Below are 26,164 nucleotides of genomic sequence, written 5' to 3'. Positions count from 1 at the left end.
GAACAAATAATGGGACACACAGAAGTGGAGTCATCTCAGTCTAGACTGCCTGGTCCTTATCCTCATCTGATGGATGGAGCTGTTGTGGATGCTGCTCCAAAGTCTGGATTCCCCAGTGCACAGCTTGGGTAGGACTGAAGATGTGTTTTCAGGAACATATTTTTAGCCTTGTCTCCAAATGACAGAAAGCTTACACAATCCTGCTGTCTGTCAGTCACTGTTTAAACCAAGTCTGTCAGAGAAGACTCTCAAGAATATTCAATTCCTATGAATTTAATGAGAATAGACAGCTGCGTCAAGGAAGGGAATTAATTAGTGTCCATAGAGAGGGAGAGGTGGTCTGAACTCACCCCTTCTTAGAGACTGGAGGTAGAGGGGATATCTCCAGAGCATATGAGGCAAATTTGTTATTAAACATTAGAGAATCAATGTGCAAACTACTACCACGGGTCCGGCAGTTCCCATGCTCATAAAATGCATGCTAGTTTATGGTATTAGAAAATTGGATCGTACAAAAATAGAACAATGACCAATTCATGGTAACATATGGTATTGAGCAGGCTGATGCTCTTACAGCATGGAAAGTATGGGTTGGGACTGGCAAAATTTGTCTCAGAGGTGGGGATGCTCAATTCCCTGCTGTTTGCAAAGGGAATTGGTATCCAGGTTTGGTAGACAGTTATAAATCTCATCAAATGGTTTCTTCTCATTTTCCACAAGGTGCTCCTAACTGAGTCAGTCTGTGGTATTTTATGTTTTCCTTGTGGATCCTGTAACGCTGTGTGCAGCAAAACGTAATTGTAACTATGCGGTGTGAGGCTGTTGGGCTATGTAAATTAAGGAAAAAAAAAAGAGACACATACCTTAACACAAAATAAAATCATAAATAAGAAAAATAATTCTAGAATCTCTCCTTCCTCCCTCAAGAAAAGGCAGAAAAGTGTAACTCAAACATGCTTTTGGCTTGGCAGATGTTGTCTGGTCTGCAATGTGTGCCACGGTGTACTTTTCTACTATTAACAAGGGAGCGTTGGTTTCCCTGCCTGTGTACACAGGGCTTTATTTTATGTCTAAGTTTAAAGGGAAGCCGCGGTCTCGGCAGAATTTTCCAGCAACGTAGTATTTTAGAAAGTTCCTTTGTGGTACTTCACCAAAAAGCCAAAGCACCGAAACACCTTTCCCTTGTCCTGCAGCTGCGTTCCGGGAAATATCCCGCACCTCTTCCACATATCCCCGCTACAGTGTGAACAAGGGCAAGTAGGAACCTGCTGGAGGCTCAATGCCGTATTTACAAGGGACAGCTTTGCTGACCGGTCCTTCTGGTTCAAGTCATTGAATAGAAATCACAGTAGAGCATTGGCTTTGTAGAATAATTGCTTCTCTCTCTGAAAATTGTAGCAGCAGTTCATCTCCAGCCAAATTCAGGCTGCTTTCATATGCCTTTCCTGTGCACTGATCAAGTGTGGATGTGATGTTGAGCTGCTCTCTATCACCCTGTTTCCCATGGGAATCCAAGAACTGACAATCTCTAGTATCTATCCGGTGTTATTAGCACTTAGTCTTTTACTAGAAGGATGAGTTAAGTTTGATTGTTAATTTATTTATTTGAGCATCTGGCAAGCCAGATGCTTCTGCTATTGATGTTGTCATTGAGGATCAAATAAATATTACTTTTTCAAATTTAGTTTGAAAGTTACTCATTAAAAACTTTTGCTTGGTAAAATTAAATCCTTCTTTACCCTCCAGACCTAAACCAGGGTCCAGTATCCAAGCAGTTATTAAATGTATCCAATTAAGGAACACAGATAATAAAGATACCACCACAGCATTAATATGGAGATGGGTGGGATCCTTAGCAGGCACTTTATGGCATTTTAAGATACGCATTGTACCCATACATGGGGCTGTGATACCTTGGAACTCCGGGGAGTAATTTCACATTTTCTCTGCGGGTTAACATTCTGCAATGCACGGTAAATAGCTTTGGTGGTCCTGAGGGACGATCAGCAAAATACTTTGTTTCAGGTCAAGAATGAATGTGATGTTCTGAAGTGCTGTTGCATGGTATTAAGCAGCTCCATGGGCAAATATCACGTCCCACTAGGAATAAATGGGCTTTTTCCCTTAGAAACTTCAAATAGGCTTCCTGTACACATTTCATCTACTGTGCACTTACACTTTGTATGGCACAGGAAAAAGGCACACCATCAGTAATAGTGGATGGAGACTTTTGATTCCATATTTTCAAATATTCCTTAAATACCATTCCTCTTTATTCACATGTTAATTTAATGCTGGTGAAAGATTAGCTGCAAGAAAGGTAGGTTTATGGTACTGATTACTATTCTTTCTTGGCAAAGTACCGACAACGTCCCCGGCTAGGATGATTTAATAGGTCTCTTCTATCTCAATCTTCAGCAGCTGACCGCCCTAGAGGCCAAAGTCCTCTGCTAATGCAGCAATGCAAATTTTTCCTTCCATTGTTTTTCTATTGTGAATCAGTCCTAATTGGAGAATAAAATCGTGTTTCCTTTTCATTAGCCTTAGCAGCTCTGGTTAGACCACCAACTAAGGACCACGTTTATTAGCAGCTCTGCTTGTCTCTTTTGTGATCTTTGTAGATGGTAATCAGATGGGAGCCTCAGGTTTCATTTAGGCCACCCATTTATGTCACATTTGCATTAAGGTAGGTGCCATCCTGGAACATCAGGGATGACACGCAGTCATCCTTCCTGAATTTTAGTTCTGGACTCAACATTGGGTTCTATTCCCCCTTGGTTTAACTGTATAACCTGAATTTACCAGTCCATGCAGGAAGCACCTCACAAAGGTTTGGGAAATCAAATTAGCTGATATTTTTACATCTTGAAGATAGAAGACCCTAAGTGGTTTTATTACAGTTATGCTGCATGAGGTGGAAATACAGGTCCCTTTAATAGTACACACTGATTAGACCTCTCATTTCTGGGAAGCAGGGTCTTTAAAGTTGTATTTCCCAGTGCTGTCTTGGGAGCACTGCATAAGAAATTGTCCATGTACTGTGTCACCTCCTGACCTTAGAAAATGCTCTTGATAAAAGCGTCTCATTACAAATGTACCATTTTGCCATGCAGCGAGTCTAGGGAGTAGAAGAAGAACTTACAGAAGAACTGTAATTCCAAACCACAATGTAAGTAAGCAGGTACCTGAGAAACTTACTGGGTGATCTTACACATAGGGAGAATGGCTGGAAATGCTGCCTTGTTAATAAACTGTTAGTCTAAGAATTAATCAAATAGGCAGTATGTTCTTTTTCTTTAAGACCTCTTTTTCCTCCATTCTCAAGACAGAACTGAACTCTTACAACACTGATTAATCACATCCAATTTTGTGGTTATGTCCCCTTATTTCTCCATTCTTCTGTTTTTACAACATTTGTAATTCAGTTCAGAAACAGCATCTGGAGAAGCGAACATCTCTGGGATCACAGATTAGTTTAGGTTTTGCTTCTCACTGGAGATTTGTGGGTAGGAGCTGCAATTCCATTCCAAAATCTAATTAAAAAGCAGGTACATAGGAAAGTAGCGGACAATCTTACCCATAGGAAGAATGTCTGGAAGCTCTGCTTTGTTAATGAACTGTTAGACTAGGAATCAAATACACAAGCAATATGTGCGGGTTTTTTAAGGTTTCTTTCTTCTCCGTTCACAAGGCAGAACTCAACTGTTATATCATTCCACGCTTACCAGGCTTACTGGAAATCTCAGTTTCTCCTTAATTTCCACAACAGCCACCCCAATGATTTTGCAGTGTCAGATGGTATATGGTAGGTGACAGGAAAATAGGATCAGCTAAAAAGGTTTCCTGGGATTTTCGTTTAGGAATGAATTCTGTAGGACACTTCATCTCTGCAGGTTTATGGACTGTTAAATTGCATCTGTGGTATATTAGCATCGGCAGCACTGTTCTGATGACTTGTTGGGCACTACTAATTATAGAGAAAAGGCACGCGCTTTTGTTAGGTAAAATCAACTCGGTACATTTGAGAAAGAGGCCACTTGAAGATCCACCTGCTCTAACTTTGACACTACGTTTAGAAATATTTGCCTTAGTGAACAAGATGCTAATTGTCTTCATGTTAAAATATATATTTCATACATTCCTAGTGGCACTTGGAAAATTAAAGCAGACATGTTTGAATAAGGTACAGAAAGTGGAGCAATATAAATCAAATAAATGTATTGATGCAGTACCAGCGCAAAGTTGTCTTGATCTCCATTTCTGGGCTATTAAAATTGGTGACAAGTTAGTATTTCCAGAAGCTGAAGTCTATCTTGCCAATATTTGCTCACTTTGCCCACTTAGAGGTAATTGATTTATAATTGTTTTTACAAATGAAAACACATTTTTGCCTTTTTGGTGGGAGGACACAAATGCACAAAAGAACTTTAACTCTGAAAAGATGCCAAAAGTCAGATGTGTAATTAGGGATTCTGTTAAAAGTCTAATTCCTGCACCTGTGAACATTTTTTGGCACATAGCTTTTTAAGTCCTTGCATTTCTTCTCGGATTTCTCATTTTCTTGGCCAAGAATTAAGTTCCTTTTCAAAGGAAATTGTCGAAGATCTTCTGGGATGGATTTTGTTCTTTGTCTAAATCCAATACAAAAAGGCAGTTCCCTCTGCTTTTGTTGTCGAGTGAAATACTCTAAAGCATAATATTAGACCCTGTTTTATTTAACACCTGATTACTCATGGCAAAGCTATTTAAGATCCTTCAGGATGAAAGAAGATACAACAGGCTATGACAGCATTCTTATAATGTAGGTTTGTTCTTCCAATGCTAAAAGTAACGTACAGGGCACTTTATGTTTTGAATCATGTAGATTCAAATATTGGTCAAGTTCTAACAAAGATAATGATAAACTATCCTAGTTAGATGGGGCAGAGAGAAGAGCAAAAAAGTCGTTATCACCAGATGATGTAACAGGATTTTTTTTTTTTTTTGGTGGATTTTAAAGTACTTGGAAACAAATTGATATCTCAGGTAATTTTATGAGTGGGTCTGGATTGATTTATCAAATCATTAGTTCTTACTACCTTTGATAGGTGCCTCCTGTGAAAATCACAGGATTCATCTGTTGGTTCTTCCAGGCTACAGCTGTCTTCAATAGAATCTGAATGTAGTGGAAATATATATCTGCTCTGCAAACAGAATCAAGCAAGAAATGTCTCTCAACAGACTAGAGAGGATCCATCTAGGCAGCCATTCACCAAGCCTAGGACTTTTCCACAACTTTTTTACGTCTTATGACACAACAAAGATATTTATTCGTTGTGTAAATTGCCAGCAGCATAAGAAGGAAATCATCAAGGTGGAAACATGCATTCATCGTATCTGCTCTTAGTCACAAATGAAAGGAGGATATAAATACTTTTTTACACTAACACATTAACGTACTAAAATAAACTTGGAACTCGATGCAAGAGGTCAACTGAAGCGGTAAAAGGTCTACCTGGCCTGCAGGCTTCTACTTCCCACGTCCTTTTCCTAATTCTTGTTCAAGTACTGTGATCCTCCAGAAAAGCAGTCAAGTGCATATGTAAGTCCATCCATATCCAGCAAGTGTAAACATATGCTCCGTGCACCATCTTAATTGCTTAATCAAGCTCCCTATATTGTGAGGCACAACCATACAAATAGGACCAGATGGAAGATGTATTTATCAGACAGACCATGGGATTAAGGAAGCATGGTCACTTAACATTGCTGTCCTTTGGTCATGTAACATCGCTGTCCTTTAAAACCCCAGTATCAGGCTATGACTGCCTCTATGCAGCATCCCCACAATGTGACAATTCAGGCAGCAACCACTGTCATAAACTCAGACCCAGTCTCACCTCTATTTTCAGATGTTAACAACCTGTGTGAGCGTGCCTGATGGACATAAACACTCATTGTTACTGATTTTAGGAGAGCTTACATCAAAGATTGTTGAAACAGTTATTCAAGTTTGGAAGCAGTAATTACAGAAAATGCAGAAAAAAATCAGTTCTTTTTAGAGTAATTTGTTTTGTGGGTATTTTTAGCAGTAAAGTACTATAAATTGGTACAGCGTCACTCTCATAAGAGACTAGGGCAGCATTCTTATTATAGCAGTAGGAAAAAGTCTGAGTCTATTTGAGCTGGTTTCTATGCTGTTTGTAAAGCATGTCATAGCAACAGAGATTTTAATCCGTTTTCCTTAGTTTTATATCATAAAGCACTTAAAATTATGTATTAGGTTAGCGCTCCTGTGGGTTCTACATCAAATCCAAATAATTGTGGTTTTGCAATCTTTTCCACTATAGGCTTCTAGTAGTAGTTGTCTGATTATACTGTGATCAATGCTTTTACTCCACACCTTAAAAAAGGAGCAAAATCCTTGATTTCAATTGAAGGCATATATATTTGGCCAGGTACTTGCTGGGTCCTAATTGACGGCCTGAATTATACAGCATAGTCATCAAAATGGGCAAGAGCTTATGTGAATAATTCAGGGAATTGACAAATATTTTATCTGCAGGTTTTGTGGCAAAATTAACAGCAATGAAATAGTTAAGAATCCATATTTAGGCAGTCAGAATTGGCTTTTTAGTTAACACTCCAGTAAGATGGAGGGTGCAAGTTCACTGTTCTCCTCGTCTCATTGTTTCTTCCCACTGGCTGCAGACTCAGCAAGACAAATGTGCATTAGTTTATATTGTCAAGGCTATCTTTGCAAGCAGATGGGCTGGAAATCTAATTAAAAAACCCAAAAGCTTTGATTCTGACAAAAAATAGCAAAATCTGTGGGACGACCCTAAATCCTCTGAATTAAATGGATGTTCTATGTCAATGCAATTCTATTGTCCCACTTTATAAATAAAATATGAAGGGCTCTACTTTCATATAGACTCATAAATGTGCTCATTTATGAGTTTAATAAAGCATGTGTATTCAGTATAATTAGATAAGCATATGTATAGAGCAATAAATGCTCCCTATATAAAATCAGCACACGTGTAACAGAGAATATAGCCCAGCACAGATAAATAAGCACATGCTTAGATTATTAAGTGATCTCTCTTAAGCTTGTGTGAATTAAACATGAAGCGGCCATGACTATTTGCAATTTGTAATTCTCCTGCAATTATGTATCCTACCTGTGTCTGAAAATGTTCCAAATATAATACATTCATTGGAAGAATGCATTAGCCTCAGTAAAGAAAAGTACAGTAACACCCATTTTACAGATGAAAAAAGATGGAAGTAGAGTTGGGCTATAACACAGAAATACAACTAGCAACCCAACTAGGATCGCCTCACTCTCAGTCTCATCCCCTGGACTGAAGTGCTCCAGCCAGATGTAGAAAATTGTGAAAGCTCTAATTGAAAGGAAAATGCTTATATTTATTTGTGATATCTCAGTGTCAGGGGGTTATACTTAGTAGGCTTTTCTTACACTGGTTGATGTGTCCAATGTGAGGCTAGAGCTTTGCAGAGCGACGGTGACATGCTTTCTGTTGTTTCTCACCAGTCGTTGTCCAGGGGGGTGACTATGGTGGTTCAACTTGCTACAGAAGCTTGCTGCATGAGGCTCATTTCTACTCAGGCTTTTATATTGCATTAGTTTAACTCACAGGTAGGAAAATCATTAGTCTGGTGGAGTATATGTGGCCTGTGATGTATCTTTGATGTATCTCTTCCAGATCAAATGAGCCACTCAATATTACGCCAAATATCCTTAGGTGCAGTGCTCCATGAATCTGCTCTGTGATTTTTATTACCATGGGCTGGCTAATACCTACAATAAACTGTAAGAGTTTTCTGACTAGCAGATTCCTATCATTCCTATCCTGGTATATGTTAATTTGTCAATATAATTTTCAGGTCTGGCAGCGGAAAAAGCACCACCTGGGGTACACAGTTCCTGAGATGAATAGGATGATGCACGTTCACGTGTGGCACTTGTAGATGGACTTTCCTGTGAAGTTTTATTGTGCTTTTGATAAAGAAGCAATATAGCTAACAGGGGAAAGGGAACAGGCAGTTGAAACCAGGCAATTACTTTTCAGAGCATTTTTCTGAACCTGGCTTTAGTGGATGAAGCAGTTGCTCTAGGTTCTTCCAATTAGTGGTGACTGATGGGAAAAGCTGCTGATGGAGAACTGAAATTATTAGTGGTTATGATGGGAATTCAGGATCATAAGGGAAGCAACCTTAAAACTGTGTTGGCATGACACCAATATGTGAGTTCCCATCAGGGTGGGAAAGTGCCTTAGCATGATGGACTGTCGAACTGAGGGGACTGCACACAGGCATCTAAGGAGCTCAATCTCCTACAAAGGTGAGAGCATCTGAGGCTGCAGGAATACCTCAAGTGCTCTTGGAAAGACAGGCAGAGTGTTAGCTCAGACACTCAGTCGAGGTCTACATGGTTATGGCCAGGTGTGGATTCTATTATTCAGTTGTTGGATCTATCTTTGCTCTCCAGAAGGTTTTGCATCCAGCTTTCTCACTCCAGGGGTCAATGGTATATTCTGGCTCTTGTATTCCCTTCAAAATACCAAATTAGCAACTTGTTTGTGCTCGGTCAGCATCAGTGATTTTGATCCATCACACATTTGTGCCTCCATACAAATAATAAGGGATATCTCACATCAAATAGCTTCATTAGCAAGGCTTAGTCCACCTTGCCAGACAGAGTGAGAGAGCCTGGCCTTGCTAGGAGACAGGTTCAGGAAAAAATCAGATATGAGCTTCATGTTTTGAAGCTGGATTGTGAATACCACATCAGTATCCACTGTCTCTTGAGGACTCAGTAAAAAGGACTTTTTCTCCTCTCAATGCCATCATGGTAGTTATTGAAAGAGTGAGTAGTGGCTGCTGTATAAAGGAAGAGACAAAAATTGATTTTACAAGTGTATCTTATAACATAGGTTGATTCTGTAGCTTCAGAGCAAGCCTTTCTGGATGTAATACCACAGGCAGTCTTCAGCCAGCCTGGCACGGCAGGAAGTATCTATCTGATAAGTGAACTATTTTGGGTAAATCACTGTGCCTACAAAGACCCACTGTGTTTGTATATGGGTGGAACTCAAAAAAAAAAAAAAAAAAAAGTACCACTGTTTTACTAGTCATGGTCAGTCCTCATTGTCCACCCTGGGGAAAATGGAGGCATCGGCTTTTAAATCATACACTTCTACTAAAGAGTACTCAAATTCTCACATAGTGTCTTAGCAAAACAGACTCATTTCAGGGACCGCCGAGTGTTTCTGGGATGTAGCACTCAACCCTTCCTCCTAACAGATGCACCTGAATGCAATGTGTGCCCTTAAATGCAGTGAGTGTGTGGACTCCGGCCAAAATCTTCTAAGCCTCAAAGAATGGTTACATCACTTCTGCTGAGGAGATAAAAAGTGCAAAGCAAATCTCATGCTGAACTCTGCACGGCAAATGGGCAGAAGCTAAGTTACTTGTTTGTGGAAGACTCTACTATTTTGAAGTGCGGATTTTTAAATGAGGAAAAATCCAAAAGCTTTAGAAATTTCTCACCAAAAATATCTCTAAAATATTATGTCAATCAAAATATTTAGTTTTGATAAAATTCAAAGGATTTGTTCTTTTATTTTTGTCTGATCAAAAAAGGAACAAAATGAAAAACAGACATTTCACCTGAAAAGGCAGAATAAACAATATTTTGCTGTTATAAAAGCCTTTTTTCAGTTTTTAATTCAGTACACACAATCATGAGAACCTACACTCATCATGAAACATCTTATTTTGAATTAATGTGTAATTTCTCATCTTCTCTCCTTAATTCCTTATTTTAATTACAGCTCTTCTGTACATGGATGTACATTGCTCTCCTGTACTGGCAGGAGCAGCATATGAGAACTGATGAGTGCTTACTGCAAGAAATGTCAATAGTACTTAGAAAAAGTGATTTTAGCACCTTTGAAGTGTATTTTTTCCTATCCTCATCTATGAGCCCCATTGAGCCCTGGATCAAGTGTGCTAGTCCCAGAGTGGTTATACCTGCTTACATCAGGACTGAATTTGGCACGGTGTCTGCCTCTGGACATATATTGGATTTCACCAGGTGCTGTTGTCTATTGGCTAAACCTACATTAACCACTCTTTGCGTGAGCCGAACATGTTCCCAGGCTTATTTTCTAGAAAAGGTTTTTCCACTATGGGTGACTCTGCTTCCCACAAAGCATTTCAACGAAATATATGTATTTGCAATCTGGAGACTTTCCGTTCTGGGGTGCCTGTGTTTTACTATGATGACTGGAATTCCTGGAGCTGCTCACCGTGCTCCGTTCACTCGTTAAGTCACTGATTCCTTGAACTGATAAATCAGGATCCCGGGTCTAAGAGCCCCAGGCAGTCATTGCCCAGATGAAGTATCCTTTTCCTTATGTGAAAATCTGGCAGTGTTGACTGTAGACTAAACTTTAGAGCGACCGCATGTGAAATGGACTTCATAGTCTCCTTGCTTGAACTACAAAAAATGCCTAAAGTGCAGGCAAAAAGATATATTTATTTTTGAAATCTTACTACTTTGACAGTGCGGAGCACAATCATATATATTTATTTCTCACCTGGAATCCAATGGATTTGAATCTCGAAACATATTCTCAATAGCCTCTGCTCATCCAAACCTTTTCAAGAATGGTGTGTTTATATTTCAACGCAACTCTAATACTTATTTTTTGCGGCAAATCTCAATAACATATAATTTTCATTTAGTAAAGCATTTTTGTTTTGTTTCTACTAAATCATCTCCAATACAAGACTTTAAATGCGAGAGAGAGAGAGAGTTGAATGGTACTTACTGTTCAAATATTTCTTTGTTGTAGTAACAAATCTTGAAATGTAGCCCTGCTTCAACAAAAACAAAGCCCTGATTAATTTCATCTTTATCTCAGCAGCTGTTTCAGGGAAGACCTGCCAGATATTGATCCAAATATAGTAGACGTGCAACAACAAAAGGGGAAGAGGGTAAATGAGTTTATATGAAGGCATCATTTACCAGCAGAAACTTAATAGGAATGTGAAAAATTATAATATTCGTCCTCCAGATTTGGCTTTAACAGCTGCAATCATGCATTCTTGGACACAGCTGTGTTTTATATCTTTGCTATTTGAATGAAGACAGGAAGCTTCTCAAATAGTGTTTATTTGCTCGATTAAACAGGAGGACGAATGCCTGCAGAGCTCTGGGTCCCAGTTCTGGCCTGGGGTGTAATGATGTAGATCAGGATTTTTACCTGGGTAGAAGACAGGACAACACAACCCTGCTGAATCCTGACAGAGATACCATATGGGACCTGCACCTCTAACAGCGACCCTCAGGAGCTCACAGGATCACGGTTACATATTGGGAAAAGGTTCTCTTATACCTAACTGGTGTCTGAGTTCTTTCTAGCTTATATCATTTTACAACAGAATTGCTTTGACTTTTTTGACTTTGAGCCTTTTTTCTTAGAAGTAAAAAGAGAATACCAAAATAAGTTACTTGCTTGAGAATAGTAGGAGCACCCGTTCTGGCACCAGTTAGCTTCTGCCAAAATATTTGGGTTTTTTTCTGTCTTTCTGTTCCCTCCTGTTGACACGGGGCCAGAGGCGGGGGTTGAATGTGGACATTGTGCAGCCCACACATCTGCATTCTTGTGCCATTCGCAATCACACCTCGTGTCCCCTAAGAGCAGTGGCTGTAAACCAGAGACAGGAGGTTTGTCTCTGACCGGACCTCACTGGCTCCAAGTCTTTTTACAACATGTCACTGAAATTTCTCTAGATTGCTGCTTTATGTCCAGCTTCAGCCAGTGTGAAACTGGCTTTGATTTCTTTCTTTCTCTTTTTAAAAAAGAAAAGTGAGAATGAGTGATTCCTTTTCAGCGCTGAAAGAGAAGAAACAAATTTAGGTCACAGTGAGGAAGAAAGGATTAATTGGAAATGGAGGCTGGGTGACTGTTTCTCCTCTAATTACAAAAAAGCTTTGTGAAACCAAGTGAGAAAATGTAAGAAGGAAAATTTAGGATGAAGTCTGTCTGCCTACAGTCTTTTAGAGCTGAAGTTCTCTGGTGGGAACTTTCTGTGAACTGTTATTCCAGAGTAATGGTGCTACTAGGATGAGCATCACTAACTTCCTCTGCTGGTCACTGATATATGGGCACGTAAGGGAGACGTGAGGACCAGCAGTCACAGGTGTCCTAGGATCTTGGAGAAGACAAACTGCCTCATCATGCCAAACAGCCACAGTTACTAGGGGGTGTGGGTGACAACTCAATCTGACGGTGTGAATGTTCAGGAACATACCTGGTAACTGTGATAATGAGCAAGATACATTTTGCTGAGAAGTATTAAATGGAGTAAAATATTTTAATAAATAATGCTGATTCAGGAGTGCTTGACAAACAGATCTACTAGAAAGGACTTTATCTGGGGCTCTAAATGTATTGGAAAGTACGTCATAAATATAGATGACTGACCATTTCTATTGACAAGGTGATCTTCAGGCTCAACATGGTAATGTAGAACCAAAGCACGCAAGTCAGTAAGTGATGCTGATTATAAACCTCCCCATCTAACTTAATTTTCAAACTGAGCCAACAAACTACAGACAAGATGAATAAAAAATTGCAATTGATCAAAAATATTAAGATATAAGTTACTGAAGTGATGCTTGGCACATTTTGATATGGAAACTAGGCAGCGGAGTTAGTTTGATCTCAGTATGAAATGTGGCCTTTGGGATAACAGTCTGTGCTTGGAGGCTGTCACATACCCATTTTTCTCCTATTCCTCTCCCTTTTCCACCCTCAGCTTGTGAATCAATTGGCTAACTACAGCTACATTTGTCAAAGGAATGGTGATCTCAAAAATAATTAAATTCCTGCAGATTTTGTGCTTACAAATTGATGCTTGTAGAGCTACTTGTTATGCTGAGAGCATCTCCTGACAAGGTTATGTTGACCCTCCTTAACGGAGATCTTGCTTTCACTGTTAACAAATCATATTTTGAATGAGATGCTACACATGTCAGATCTGTGTTTTTAGTGGTCCAACAGGCATGCTAAATGTGCTGCTTTGTCATTAACTCAAAATGGGAATGGAGATATTATGTTATTTCAGCTAATCAAGCGCTGAAGCTTCTAAATGCTAGAAGCTTTGGCCAAACCATAAGGATGAAAAATACACATAATCAATGATAGGTATTTGAAAGATTAATCAGAAAGCATGAAGTCCTTAAACTCATTTGGTACCCAGCAAGCCAGCTCTTGCCAAAGAAAATACAATTTAGAATGTGCCTGAATTAAAGAGGAAATTTGAGAAAATAACCTTATGAAAGTACCCTAGAAACCAAAATAGAGGCATTTATTTTGACAAAATTATCACATCTGCTTCTGAGTTTCGATTTTATGCTTTTTAAAAAAAATAATCTAGATTGTAAGTATTGTTTTCACAAATATTCTAGGGTATTTTTATTAAACTTAGAAGCTGGTCTTTGTCTTTGCTTAAAAGTAGTGTAGCAACTGAAATGACATATCAACTATCAAATATTTCGTGCTCACCGTTGCAAATCTAGTCCAGATGATCACAGCCAAAAGGCTGATGGATTGTCCAAATACCTTGATCTGAGTGTTTTCTCCGGTTTCTGGTCAAATATCAATACCGGAAAAAATTAAGCACCACAATCAACATTAATTGCCATCCTGAAATGATTACTTGTGCATAATAGATATGTGGATTGATGTTGCGTCTTGGGAGCCAGGGATAAGGCATGTCTTGCTCAGGCAGTGTGGAGGAAGCTTGATTGCTACTGATGCTTTTCCCGATCAATTGCTTAACTGGGAAGGGTTTGAGTTGTTGCTTTTAAACAATAAATTTAATAAGTATGGCTAGACTATTGAAAAGGGACCTAGGGTCATTTCCTCAACACATGTTGAGGTAACTGAAGAAAAACGACTGACTGTCAAAGATGACAAATCTTCACAGATTGCTCTGACTCACCAGACTTTATGGGTGTTTCATTATGTCTACACAAGGCCAACTTTTTTAGGACTCTATCATAGCTGTAAGTATTTGGATATTGAAACTTAAATTTTGGCTTTTTAAAGGGTTTTTTTAACTAAATTGCCTATGAGGTATCCCCACATTTATATAAGCCATTTGTACTTTCATATACATGTTCAGTTGTGGTTTTGCAGACTGTTAATTACTCATTATTTTTAATTCTTTGGATTTGCATCTACAGTTTCCTGAAGAGTAATTTTTTTTTAATTCATTCTAGACAGCTGAAGACTGTAGTATAGGTACTTGGAGATCTCCACCAAGGCATCTCCTTAGACAAAGGCAGCATGGCAGATGGTCCCTGCCCTGGAGAGCTTACAATTGAAATAATTTTCTTATGTCCCTCTTCTTTCTCTGAGGTATTAGTACCTGATTAGTATCCAGCTGCCTGCTTGTAGAGTATAAGTGCTCTCAAAGGCACCCCTCTCTGCAGCATGCTCAGCCACTGAAAGTAGAAGTAATGAGCAGACAGCTTTCTGGCTTGCAACAGTTTAAACGCTGTTAAATAATAGTTTTTGACAAGCAGGTTTAGAAATCAGGTGCTAATTTTCTGCAACGAGTCAGAGAAGGATGTGTGGAATAATCACTGTGCCGGGGAGATCAAATTCTGTAGATGAGCCTACACACCCACAGGTCTTGTTACAGGTTCGTACCATTTGTATCATTAAAGAAAAAAATTGCAAGCAGAGCCACTTCTGCAAGACTGGGAGCAATGTTCTTGAAACAGAGTTAGATTTGCTCAAAATGATAAATACCATCCATTTGTACATTATCTGCACTATAATTGGAAAAGGATACCTATCTTCTCACTTATTTTAGTTCATACAGGAATTTACATGCCTATGTGACCAATTAACTAGGGAAATCCTCTTTGTAATTAAGAGCATTGTATTGAGGTTTGTATTATTAGTGAAATTGTTGTTACTTGTTGATGTATTTTGAACCTAGGAAATCTCCTTCCTTTCCTCCTTCTCCATCCCTGCATCCTATCAGTTTCATACTTGAAAATGTACTAAGCTTGTTGAAAATTTGGTCTAGTTACAAGGAGTGTGGATAGTGCTGGTAGGGAATGACTGCTTATTGCCTCTTCCAGGACAGGAATCAGGAGGCATCTTGACCCCTGCCTGTGGGCCGATGTCTCGGCCTGGCCCGCAGGGTCAGTGGCTGTTCTCCTGTGTCCACTAGGAAAAGCTGGGGAATCGTTGCCCTTTCTTCTTCCACTGAGAACATACTGTGAAGTCTCCAAAAGCCTGAAAGTTTCTGGGATTTAGGGTGTTGTGGAACATTTTTTCACACACACATGCTTAGGCATAGTGTGCTGATGGGAATGGGCAGCAGTACTGCCTGCTCCCTCCACTGCTTCTCTGCACCTCCAGGGTCCGGAGAGGCTGTGTAAACACAGAATCCAGCCCATAGTTACATCTCTTAGTTCCCTATCTGGAAATCTATCTTACTGCAGGCTGAACTTCCAGTCATGGTGGTATTTAATCATGAGTGTCAAGATGATATCACACGGTCTATGCTCTGAAGCTGGGGGCAGGGTCTGATTTTGGGTCTGTTTGGGTCTAAGACTTTGGTTCAGGTTCATAAATGGAAGACTTCAGTGCCTCAGGACATTCCTGTTCTGCTTACTGAAACAGGTTTTTCTGTTGTTTATCAGTAAGTATTAAATTAAGTTCTTGTTTTAGATCAGATTTGGTAAGTTGTCAGGTTTGCAGCAGCCGTGGGGAGTTGGAATGAAGTTAATATTGGCTATGCTTTGCTGTGGTTGCAATGGGGGAGGTGTAGGTATTTATTTATTTAGATCAGAAAAGACAGATTGCACTTATCTGTTACTGTGCCTGCTGTTGGGGCTCTCCATGTGCCCGTATGGCTCCTGGATCTCTTTGTCAAGTGTTTGAAGAAAAATCAGTCCTTGGAAAAGTCAGTTCATTATAGCAGGGATCGTTGACTTGTCAAAAGTTACTGAAGACCCTATTAAGCTTTGCAAGAAAAAAAAAAACAAAACCCACCAAAAACCCCCCACAAAACCAAAACACAACCCCCCTTCTATTCATCCCTTTCTGATTTGATTCTTTATCTCAGCTCTCGTTCCAAAGGGCAAGAGGCAGTAGCACCACCAACAAAGCTTCTTTTACAGCCTTTCTTGGCATTAGTTATGGAGGGATCAGATGTCTGACCTTTCAGCAGTAGGTAAAAGGAGAATAAAAAGATCTATATTCCTGACAGTGTTTGGAAGTGCCTGGTCTCCCTAGTTTTTCTTCGCACTGACAGTTGTATGCAGTGTGCTCTAGATGTGCCAATAATGTTAAGGCCGAGGACCAAGCTTGTTGGCTTTGGCTGCTCCTTCCTGGCACTAAGTTGAGACTGTTCAAGTTAGCAAACTCTCTTAACATGGCAAAATCCGCTTTGCCATGGGGTGGTCCATCTGTGCACAAATCTTTCTACAGCTCACCAAGGACTTTTAAGTTATATATGTTAATCCAGAGTGCCTCCTATGAAGGATATCGCTGTCCTCGTTCCAGCCCAGAAACCTAGTTGTAAGCTTTATAGAGTTACTTTTCAGTGAGATATATAGGAACTGGATCTTACTAGCAGAAAGAGTGCTTTAAGAATTCCAAGAGGTACGGTATAGTGAAAATCATTGTGTGTGTTTGTACACTGAGAGTATTTGTGTGGAGGCTAAACAGAGTCTTACAATTTCTGCATTATAACCATATCTAATAATATAATTTACCATGCCAGTAATATTATTTGGGATGGGGAATTTCACATTCTGTGCAAGTGCTTGAGGCCTAAATCAGATACCATAGCTCTCAAGACTTCAATGCCATGCATGGCAGATATATTAGCTGGCCAGAGGAGCAGACACTTCCTAAATCTCATCAAACGTTGGGTGCTGCAGATGGAGGATGACACTTTTGAGCCATACCTCTTTTTCTGAGGAGCAATACTACGTCCCTGGAAAATCTATGCTGAAAGCTTCCTCAAATTTGACTTGAATCAACATATCCTTTTATTCTTTCTCCTCTCTTCTCCCAAGGAAAAAGGGAAGATATGTTTGCGAGCTAATGCTCTGGTGCTTTGGGGCCCTGTGCATTGCCAATGACCAGGCCAGACAACTGTCCTGAACTTTGGAGAAGGGAGGAGCACAGGCTGGCACAGGCCGCCGAGTGAAAAAGATCCTGCAACGTTTGGAAGATCAATCAGGAGGGAAAATGGCCCCAGTTTTAACAGTGCACATGCTGAGTCACAAGGACCTTCCTTTAAGGGAATGATTGCCAGGCACTTTTCTGGAAGTTACACTTTTTAAAATGCCCTTAAAGGGGCCTCTTAAAATGAAGGCACCCAAATTTACAAGTGGCCAGCAACGTTAAGGCACAGGACCCTGCCTGTTGGCTTTGGTGTGCATTGAGTTCAATATGTTGAAAGCAGAATCCATTGTATGTACACATAAATAGCTCCTATACAGATATATTTGATTCTGTTTTCAATTATGTGAAAGTATGTATGTTTTCAGTGAAAATTTGAATTTTATGTATTTGGGAAATTAGAGATTAAACTGTAATATATACACTTGAATTTCATGTAAATTAGATTATGGTAAAATTAATACAGCCTTTCATATAGCCTTTATGCTGTACTATCTTTGCCTTTTATTTTGAAGTATATCATTCCTTGCTTTGCTCTGAAGTACTGAACACTAGCAACAGAAGTTAACTCTCAGTGTGACTGTCCACAATGTTAATTATCTGGATATGCTTTTATTCCTACAGCGAAGATGTTTGTAAACGAGGATTCACTGTTATTATTGATATGCGGGGATCCAAATGGGATTTGATCAAGCCTCTCCTAAAGACCCTTCAGGAAGCCTTCCCTGCTGAGATTCATGTTGCCCTGATTATAAAACCTGATAATTTCTGGCAGAAGCAGAAAACGAACTTCGGCAGTTCCAAGTTCATCTTTGAGGTGAGCACCCCATGAGAGATGTATGGTAAAACATTATCTCTGATAAGAAATTTCCTTGAGGTAAAAAAAAATCCCAAGCCCTGTGATTGAGAGAAAAAAAGACATCTGAGGACTGTTTGCAGGAGTGGGCATCACGTTGCCTTCTGAGCACACTGGTGGAACGAGGTGCACGTTTCATCTCGGAGGTTCACATACATAGTTCACTTTGGTGAGGGTTCTTTTGTGGTATTTATTTTTGGTGGTGCTGCATTCAGTCTTTCCTTTGTTTCTCTTAGAAAAAAAACCCCACCACCAAATCAGTCAATATACTAAAGACAAAGTTCTGTAGATGCTAATGTATCTGTTTGTTAGTGGACCTCTACCCAACTTCAGTGGCTTTGTTTTTATAAAAGACATTTATACTAAATGTATCTATATATTGTCACCCTTTTAATTTAATTGAGATTTACAATTCAAGGGTAATGTTAACACCTCATGTTAATATAAGGTGCCTCAGGCAGGTTAATTGAGAAGTAACCAATATGCAACAACTGCATAATTAAAGGGAATTTTACTAACTTTGTCATTGGTGAAGACAAACCAGCTGTGTTCTCTTAGTGCACTTTAGTTATCTGTGAATTTCAGCTTCTTGCCCAAAGAGAGGCAAAGCTCAGGTCCATGAAGTGCTCAAACATCAATCATGCCCAGCCATGAGTTAGTCATGTGTTGGTTTTTTTTTTTTAATTTGCTGAGAAACAATTCTATTGTTGGCTGTCTTTCTTACCAATCCATTAATTTCAGACACTCAGATTTTGCATCTCCAGAACTCAGAAGAGAATGTAGCAATAGTTTTAATGTTGACTACAATGGAAGAGTATATTTAAGTATATATTTAAGATCTGTTGAAGTCAGTGTGATATAAATATGTCCTTATTTTCAACCTCTTCTTAAAAGCACCCCTGAATTGCAGTGGGCAGCTAGATTGGTGCGAAGCATTAACAAACTTTTACATTATCACAATTTAAGTATTTGTACATTTTTTCCCTCTGTCTCACAAAAAAACCAGTCAACTCACAAATTTTGCTTTGTTTACATGGCTCTTCACCTTCCTTGGCTACCAATGAGGACTCAGCCATCAAAATAACTTCCACTTGCGCCTTTGAAAGTGAGCCTGCCTTCAGTATAAGTTTATGTCACCTCCGGACATGCCGCACACTGAAATCACTGCTCCTGGCAGAAGTGGCTGCCATTGCAGTGCAATGAGATTGGCAACGCTGCCTGTGGGGAATGAGAGGGCTCAGGGCAGTGGGAAGGAGAAAGGACATGTATGGATACAGAAGAATGTGGAGCGGGAGGGAGGCTGTGCAGAGACTAGTAATGGAATAGCTTTTGGGGATGGGGAGCTTCTGTTTAATATATATATGGGCACTAAGGGACAGTCCCGTAATAGCCCAAGAAGAGACACCTTATGCATGTATATCCAACACTGAGTTTCAATTCTCCAGTGCTTTAGTAAACAAAAGCAATGTCTTCCTAAAGCTTCAAAATCTACAAGCAAAGTAGCAGAGTTCAAATACAAATTTTAGAATTTTTTTTGTTTTTAAAATTAATTCATACTTTCAGGAGGATTGACTTGTATTTTTTTATTGTGTGGAGTTGGTGTGATGATAGTGAAAGTAAACTGTGGTCAAGCTATTCTTCATAGTTACAGCTCTTGAGTCTGTTGTGTTCAAAGCTTGGACTCGTTTGCTGTACGTGCTGGCTCGCATTAAGGATATCTGCATTTTGTGTGCGTGCCTTTGAGCCTTTGTCTGCTGGGCTGTTCACATGGGTGTCTGTAAAGGTTCACAAATATTTGGACTGAAGGAGAAGAGTCAGTGCTTTTGCTGTTGATTGGGCCACCCACAGACACTCAGAACTGATGAGTCCTTCAATTCTATGATTTTAAATAAATTTCTTAAGCTGTGGTCCACTGTACAGTAGACCCCCTGCAATATACACATCACGAGCCAGGAAATTCTGTTTAAAGGATTCTTGCGGCTGCTTCTGCTTATCGGCAGGCTTGGGCTCTGGGGCAGCTGATGCTCTCTCCTAAGAAGAACTGTGAATATCAAATAAGCATCGCAGTTCAATATGACTCACATTTATTTGATTTATGTGGGGTAACACACCGGTACCTTCTCTGCTCTGAACCATCATGGTGATTTCCCACAGCTGTGATCAAACACGAGGTCCTTGGCAGGAACAGACTGCAGTGAGAGGCACTGGAAGTCTCTGTGGAATTACCCCGTCCACAAAGTCAGCAGTAACCAGTGGCGGTTTTAAGGCCAGATTCTGCTTTTCAGCTTAATGGAAGCGTTATGCATGTGCCAGGGCAGTGTATGACCCTTAGTGGAGTCTAATGATTTTGTGTTGTGAGATGCTGGCAGAATGATCCTGTGTCACAGTCCAGAGAGTGAAGCATGCTCGCAGATCATCACACAAAGAAAAGAGAAAAAAAAGGGTATGGTTGACGTATGTGACTCCAAAGCTTCCTGTCACTTTGAGGAATGGACCAGGCAGCTTAGTTAGCATTAATTTAGAGGTGCCTTCAAGATTATTTTCTTTCTGCTGCTGAAAGGGTTTAAATAGTGGGCAGCTCTTTTTAAAGTGATTTCTAAAAGACAGACGGGTGATGCCTGAGAGACAGTTACTTTATCTTATCACCTACCTACCTACCTAAGGTTGTTTTCATGAGAGTTTCAAGAAATCCTTAAAGAAGCAAATCTGAATAAAGAAATTTGCTGCAGAATTTGTGAAATGAAAAGCCTTTCTGCTATATCATCATGTCATATTCTGCTCATGATAAGAGCAGTGCTTGCATTAGCTAGACACACGGCAGGCGGAACGCCCAGGTATTAGCCATGAAGAGAAGTCTTTTCTTGACAGGCAATTAAAGTCTAAATTGAATTATCTTCAAGGGGTCAGTGTCCAGGTCAAGAGGTTTAGAAATCTGAAATCCCTCTGAAGCTACATACTTACCTTCCCATTGTTTGTTGGCTCTTCCCTCTGTCCTCCCCCTTCCCCAAAGCAAGGAACATTGCAAGAAAGTTTTAAAATAATCTTTCTGCTGAGCATAAGTTCAATACAATCCCAACTTTAATACATTGCAGAATGCCTGATTTTTTTAGACGGATACAAATTGGAAGAAAAGCCTATTATTAACTTTAAACCAGTGGGCAGCCTGCTATTTTGGACATAATTCAGGATAATGGACAGGACTTGAGGTGTTTTTCTTTGTAGATGACTTTTACAAGATTGCTGTGATTATTGGGTGCTTCCACTTCTGAAGAGCACAAACTCTGACATTCTTTAGAGGCCTGATCTTTAGTGGATAGATGTGCAGTCAATGATGAACATCACAAGCCTTCAAGGGCTGCCAACTTGGGTGTTAACATGACTGCACTGAAAATCTCTAGTAACAGATGAAAGTCTATGCTCATATTTCAGAAAAAAAATAATTTGTCTAAAATAAATAGGAACAGCCGTCAGTTGTTGCGTCCTTAAACTGTAAACTGCTTTCCAGACACCCAGTGCATTTCTCTATCACTGATTACTGAGTCTGAAAGAATTAAAACCATCTCTCATTGATTGTGTATGATTCATGAGCAGTACTTTCCATTAGCAATAAATTCAAATTGTTAATACTCCAATGACATTTCACTTTTACATTGATTTTGTCTTAATTACATTAGAAATTACTAATATGAAAGAGATCTGCCTGTGGCAAAAGCCAACTGGAATAATCGAGAAGAAAAAACCAGCATATTCTGTGTTACGGCAGGTCGCAATACCTGCTTCAGTTCACGTGCCTAAAACTTTTGCTGCCGTATAGCCACTAGCCTGAGCGTAACACAAGTAGCAGAATCCCTGTAATACCATATACTTGTTTAGTGAACAACCATGCCCAGATACCCGACAGCTGTAGTAAAAGTCTTAGTGTCCAACTGGGTTAAAGCAATCTGTGGCAGAAGCATTCTCATTATATGTTTTTGATAGGCAGGCCAGCTGAAAAAGACAGACATCATTCCAGTAAATAGCATGTCTTCTAATAAATAAATAAATCAGTGCCATTAATAGAAAAGTTTTCAATCTAATTAATTAATCAAAATTAAACATAGTCCTCAGCATCTTTTACAATGTTCCCTCAGTTATGTATTGATGAGGAAAATAATCCCTTCATGCTATTTATGGATTGCACTGTTATTTCTGATTAGACAGTCACTGATTCAAATGCTGTCGTTTTCCATTCCTTAGACAAGCATGGTATCTGTTGAAGGCCTGGCAAAACTCGTAGATCCTTCTCAACTGACGGATGAGTTTGAAGGATCCTTGGATTACAACCACGATGAATGGATAGAGTTGCGTGTCTCCTTGGAAGAGTTTTTCAACAGTGCCATCCATTTATTATCAAGGCTGGAGGATCTCCAGGAAATGTTGGCTAGGAAGGAGTTTCCAGTTGATGTTGAAGGCTCAAGAAGGCTGATTGATGAGCACACGCAGCTTAAGAAAAAAGTGATTAAAGCTCCTGTGGAGGAACTGGATCGTGAGGGCCAGAGGTTATTACAATGCATAAGATGCAGCGATGGTTTTTCTGGTAGGAACTGCATTCCTGGAAGTGCAGATTTTCAAAGTCTTGTGCCAAAGATCACCAGCCTTTTAGACAAGCTGCATTCTACCCGGCAACACTTGCATCAGATGTGGCATGTCCGCAAGTTGAAACTGGACCAGTGCTTTCAACTCCGTCTTTTTGAGCAAGACGCTGAGAAGGTAGGAAATAATCTGTTCCTTCCACACTTGAACCAAGACTTTATCGTAAGGACACTGTGACCATTTTTTCTATAATTAGCAACATGAGGTATATGTCACAGGTGTAAAACTCATGTTGCCAGCAGATGTACTTTATGTGACTCATGAACCAAATTTGCTGAACTAATTGTTGGATGTAGCAGGCATAATGATATCCAAGAATAACTTGTCTGTGTCACTTCTGATGAAAGTTAATCTGCTTTTTTATGTCACAATTGGTACATTTGGTAGACATGAGCATGAGAATCAGCCTTTTTTTTTTCAAGTTTCTTTTATTAAGCTTATGAATATATTTATCTACATGTCACAGCACCTAAAGAAGAATGATTTTAGGGTTTGATTCACGGTGATTATTGTTTGCACTTCTTGCGAGTCTATGGGAAATTTGTAGTTTAAATCCTCCTAATTGTTATCTCAAACAACATTTTCAGTTTCCATTTCCTAAGAAATCGCAACAGGATTTGCAACTGGTAAAATCTTTAGTGATGGCTTTGTACCAAGCACATGGCCACTTAGTTCCCACAGCACGAGACTGGAGACTGTGTTTAGGTTAAACATATAAACAGGCCAAGAGAAGTATTCTGAAATGACAGCAGCATGCAAAACTCCGTGTGGCTGTTTTGCATTAAAAAGCACATAAGGATGGCATTTGAATTCATACCTGACTCTCAGTCAGTGGCCAAGATTCCTTTTCATCAGCACGAGACCTTATTTGAGAAATATTTAGCATTAAATTATTCCATAGAGATTGCATTGCAACTTCATGTATCCTAGGCGTTTGTAATGTAGCGTATCAGCCTGAAAAGCACTTAGTGTCTCGAAATGAAATACAGTGTACAGAAGTATTTACAGCAGCAGGCACACAGGTAAGTAACGTGACTTTAGAAAGTTGTAGTTCAACAGGTGTGCAGTGCTGCTGCAGGGTTACATCCCCATTCCCTGCCTCTTCAGAAGACACTCATTCAGGAACCTGTAGTAGATAGGGAAGTCCCCTGCAAGCAAAGCGTAGCAGCTTGTCATGTTTGTTGAAAAGACTGGCTAAAAACCAACCAGTGTTCCCTAACCAGGTCTCATACACACCACTACCTACAAATTTCACTAATACACAGTAACGCAGGCTTCTTACTACTTCTAGTATTCCTTTCCTGTTTGCCTCTGGAAGCGTATGCAAGTACTGATTTTGGTGAACTTATTTTAGAAAACTGTGTTGCGCTAGAGTCACGGCAGTCTCACTTTCTTAACGCAGAAGTGCTTGACATCTTGTTAGGTGGTTTTGTGAGAAGTCTTTGGTGCACATTTAAAATTCTAGGCCACAGAAGTAGGGTGTTCTCAGTGGAAGGTACTGAGCTCTTGGACTCATGTTTATCTAGTCTGTACATCCATCAAAACCACCAATCTCTGAATCTTCTCCACCTAATGTATGATCCAGATGTTTCACAAATGTGTCTTCCTGGACCCAGGAGGAATAGCAAGAGAAACACACACCTCATCTGCAGGGGGATATCACTGAAGATGATTTTTTTTCTTTAATCAGCTGCAAATTAATATTATTTTTAAAACATCAGGGAGAAGCACATTGCTAAAACATATAATCTTCAGTAGTGCAGAGCAAGACACAAGGCATTGTTTTTCGATGCATGTACTAAATATCTCTAAGGGATGCTAGGATTGAAAAGGCTCCATCATTGTATAATCAATCCTCCTGTTGGGAAAACCTTGAATTCAGATGAGTCCCTCTAAAATGAAAGTCACTGCAGCATCACTCAAGAATGCATAAAACCAGAGTTTTTCTTCCAAATGCTACAATTTCTTCTTCTTCTCCTTTTTCCTTCTGTGTCATGTGCCATAAGGAGATTACTCACTGCTGTCCTTCCCAGCGGTGGCTGTATTTCAGTCAGTGCTTCAGTTTGGATTTTCAGTTTCTTTGGGATTATTCAGATGACCACTGCTTACTAACATAAATTTTTATTTTTATTTATGATTATTATTTGCTAATATTTTTGCAAATTATAATTATTATTCAGCAAATTGTTATATTAATAATAATAATTTTATAAGCTGAAAGGCTCTCAGATCAAGTCAGCGTCTGAGAAATTCTTGTTGCCAAGCTCCGTTCTGTAGTGTTGAAGGAAGTCTCCAATATATTTTTCCTTTCTAACCCTGAACAGGCATAAAAGGATGGTGTGATACAGTTCTGAGCATTGTGACAGCGAGGTTCTTTGCATGTGCTGTTCTGAGGTTAAGTGTAAGGTTTAGGCAAGTCCACAGATAAATGAAACTTTTGAGGTGAAGGAAGAAGCAGTGAGAACGTGATTCCAGCCTTTTTAACGCTGGCTGTCTCGAGCAGTTCCTGATTGACAAAAATGGCATTTTGATATTCTCAATATCTCTTATTCATCTACCTCACATTAACTAATCACACAGTCTTGCTTTGGCTTCTCCGAGTAGCTCTTCTTGCCTTTCCTTGACTACTACATTTTCCCAAATAATAGAAAATACTTTATTGTTTTACACTCTCAAATCAGTTTTTTTAATTTTTCAGTTTGTGAGTCCCTAAAATTCTTCCAGGGACGGTTGCAGATCCTTTTACTTACATATAGCACATGTGGACTGATGTAAAATATTGATGTGCTTATCCTCCTTAGCTGCCTTTTGCAGATCTCTTTGAAGCAGTCTGACCATCTCAGACTGGAAAGTACTTGTCTCATAAAATGTTCAGAGCTAAATCCAATCTGAGCGCTGTCTCCACTGTATAAATAGCCACCACAGTGTGTCTGTGTATTGAATTTTAACTTTTTCTGGTACCTCCATTTGCTCAGTTGCTCTTTACCCTCTACAATTAGGTGTGGTAGCAGAGCCAGGATGGTCTTCATCTCCTGGGGAGAGGCACAGCTCTTTCCATACAACCTGGATATGTCATTTAGTACTAATCAAATGACAACTCTAATACCTTGTGCGAGCTCAAACTCCAACATAAAATTCTGAATATAAATAAGGGTTTAGGGTCTTTTAAAATACCTCTGTATACTCATTGGGTGATATTTTAGGAAACCTATTCTAATAAGGTGAAAACGGACAAGGACTTTCCCTTTTCTGGACACCTGATTTTAAAAATTTCAGGTGTCCTCATTGCCTGGAAAGTTCTTAAAGATGGGATAGAAAAAAAAAAAGGGGGGGGGACACAAGAAGGAAAAACACACAGTATTTTAAAGTAGGTTAATTTTTTAACCCCTTGCTATTAAAATACCCAGGATACTCAAAGCAAATCAATTCATTTTTTGCCCTC

At 39.5% G+C, this 26,164-nt stretch overlaps 1 protein-coding gene across 6 annotated transcripts in view; it reads left to right on the top strand.

Moving 5' to 3' along the window:
• The window catches only part of KALRN (kalirin RhoGEF kinase), a 518,343-nt gene that overhangs the window by 185,976 nt on the left and 306,203 nt on the right, over positions 1-26,164 (top strand). For all 6 annotated transcript variants that reach the window (XM_054830972.1, XM_054830978.1, XM_054830973.1 and 3 more), the window contains exons 4-5: positions 17,859-18,051; positions 22,327-22,839. In XM_054830972.1, the coding sequence (XP_054686947.1) occupies positions 17,859-18,051; positions 22,327-22,839 (706 nt within the window). The remainder of the gene's footprint in view (positions 1-17,858; positions 18,052-22,326; positions 22,840-26,164) is intronic.

Source organism: Grus americana, chromosome 6, assembly GCF_028858705.1.
Source record: "Grus americana isolate bGruAme1 chromosome 6, bGruAme1.mat, whole genome shotgun sequence".
NCBI classification, from domain to species: domain Eukaryota; kingdom Metazoa; phylum Chordata; class Aves; order Gruiformes; family Gruidae; genus Grus; species Grus americana.
Note: the sequence above shows the minus strand (reverse complement) of the source record. Positions and strands in the feature narration are given on the sequence as shown.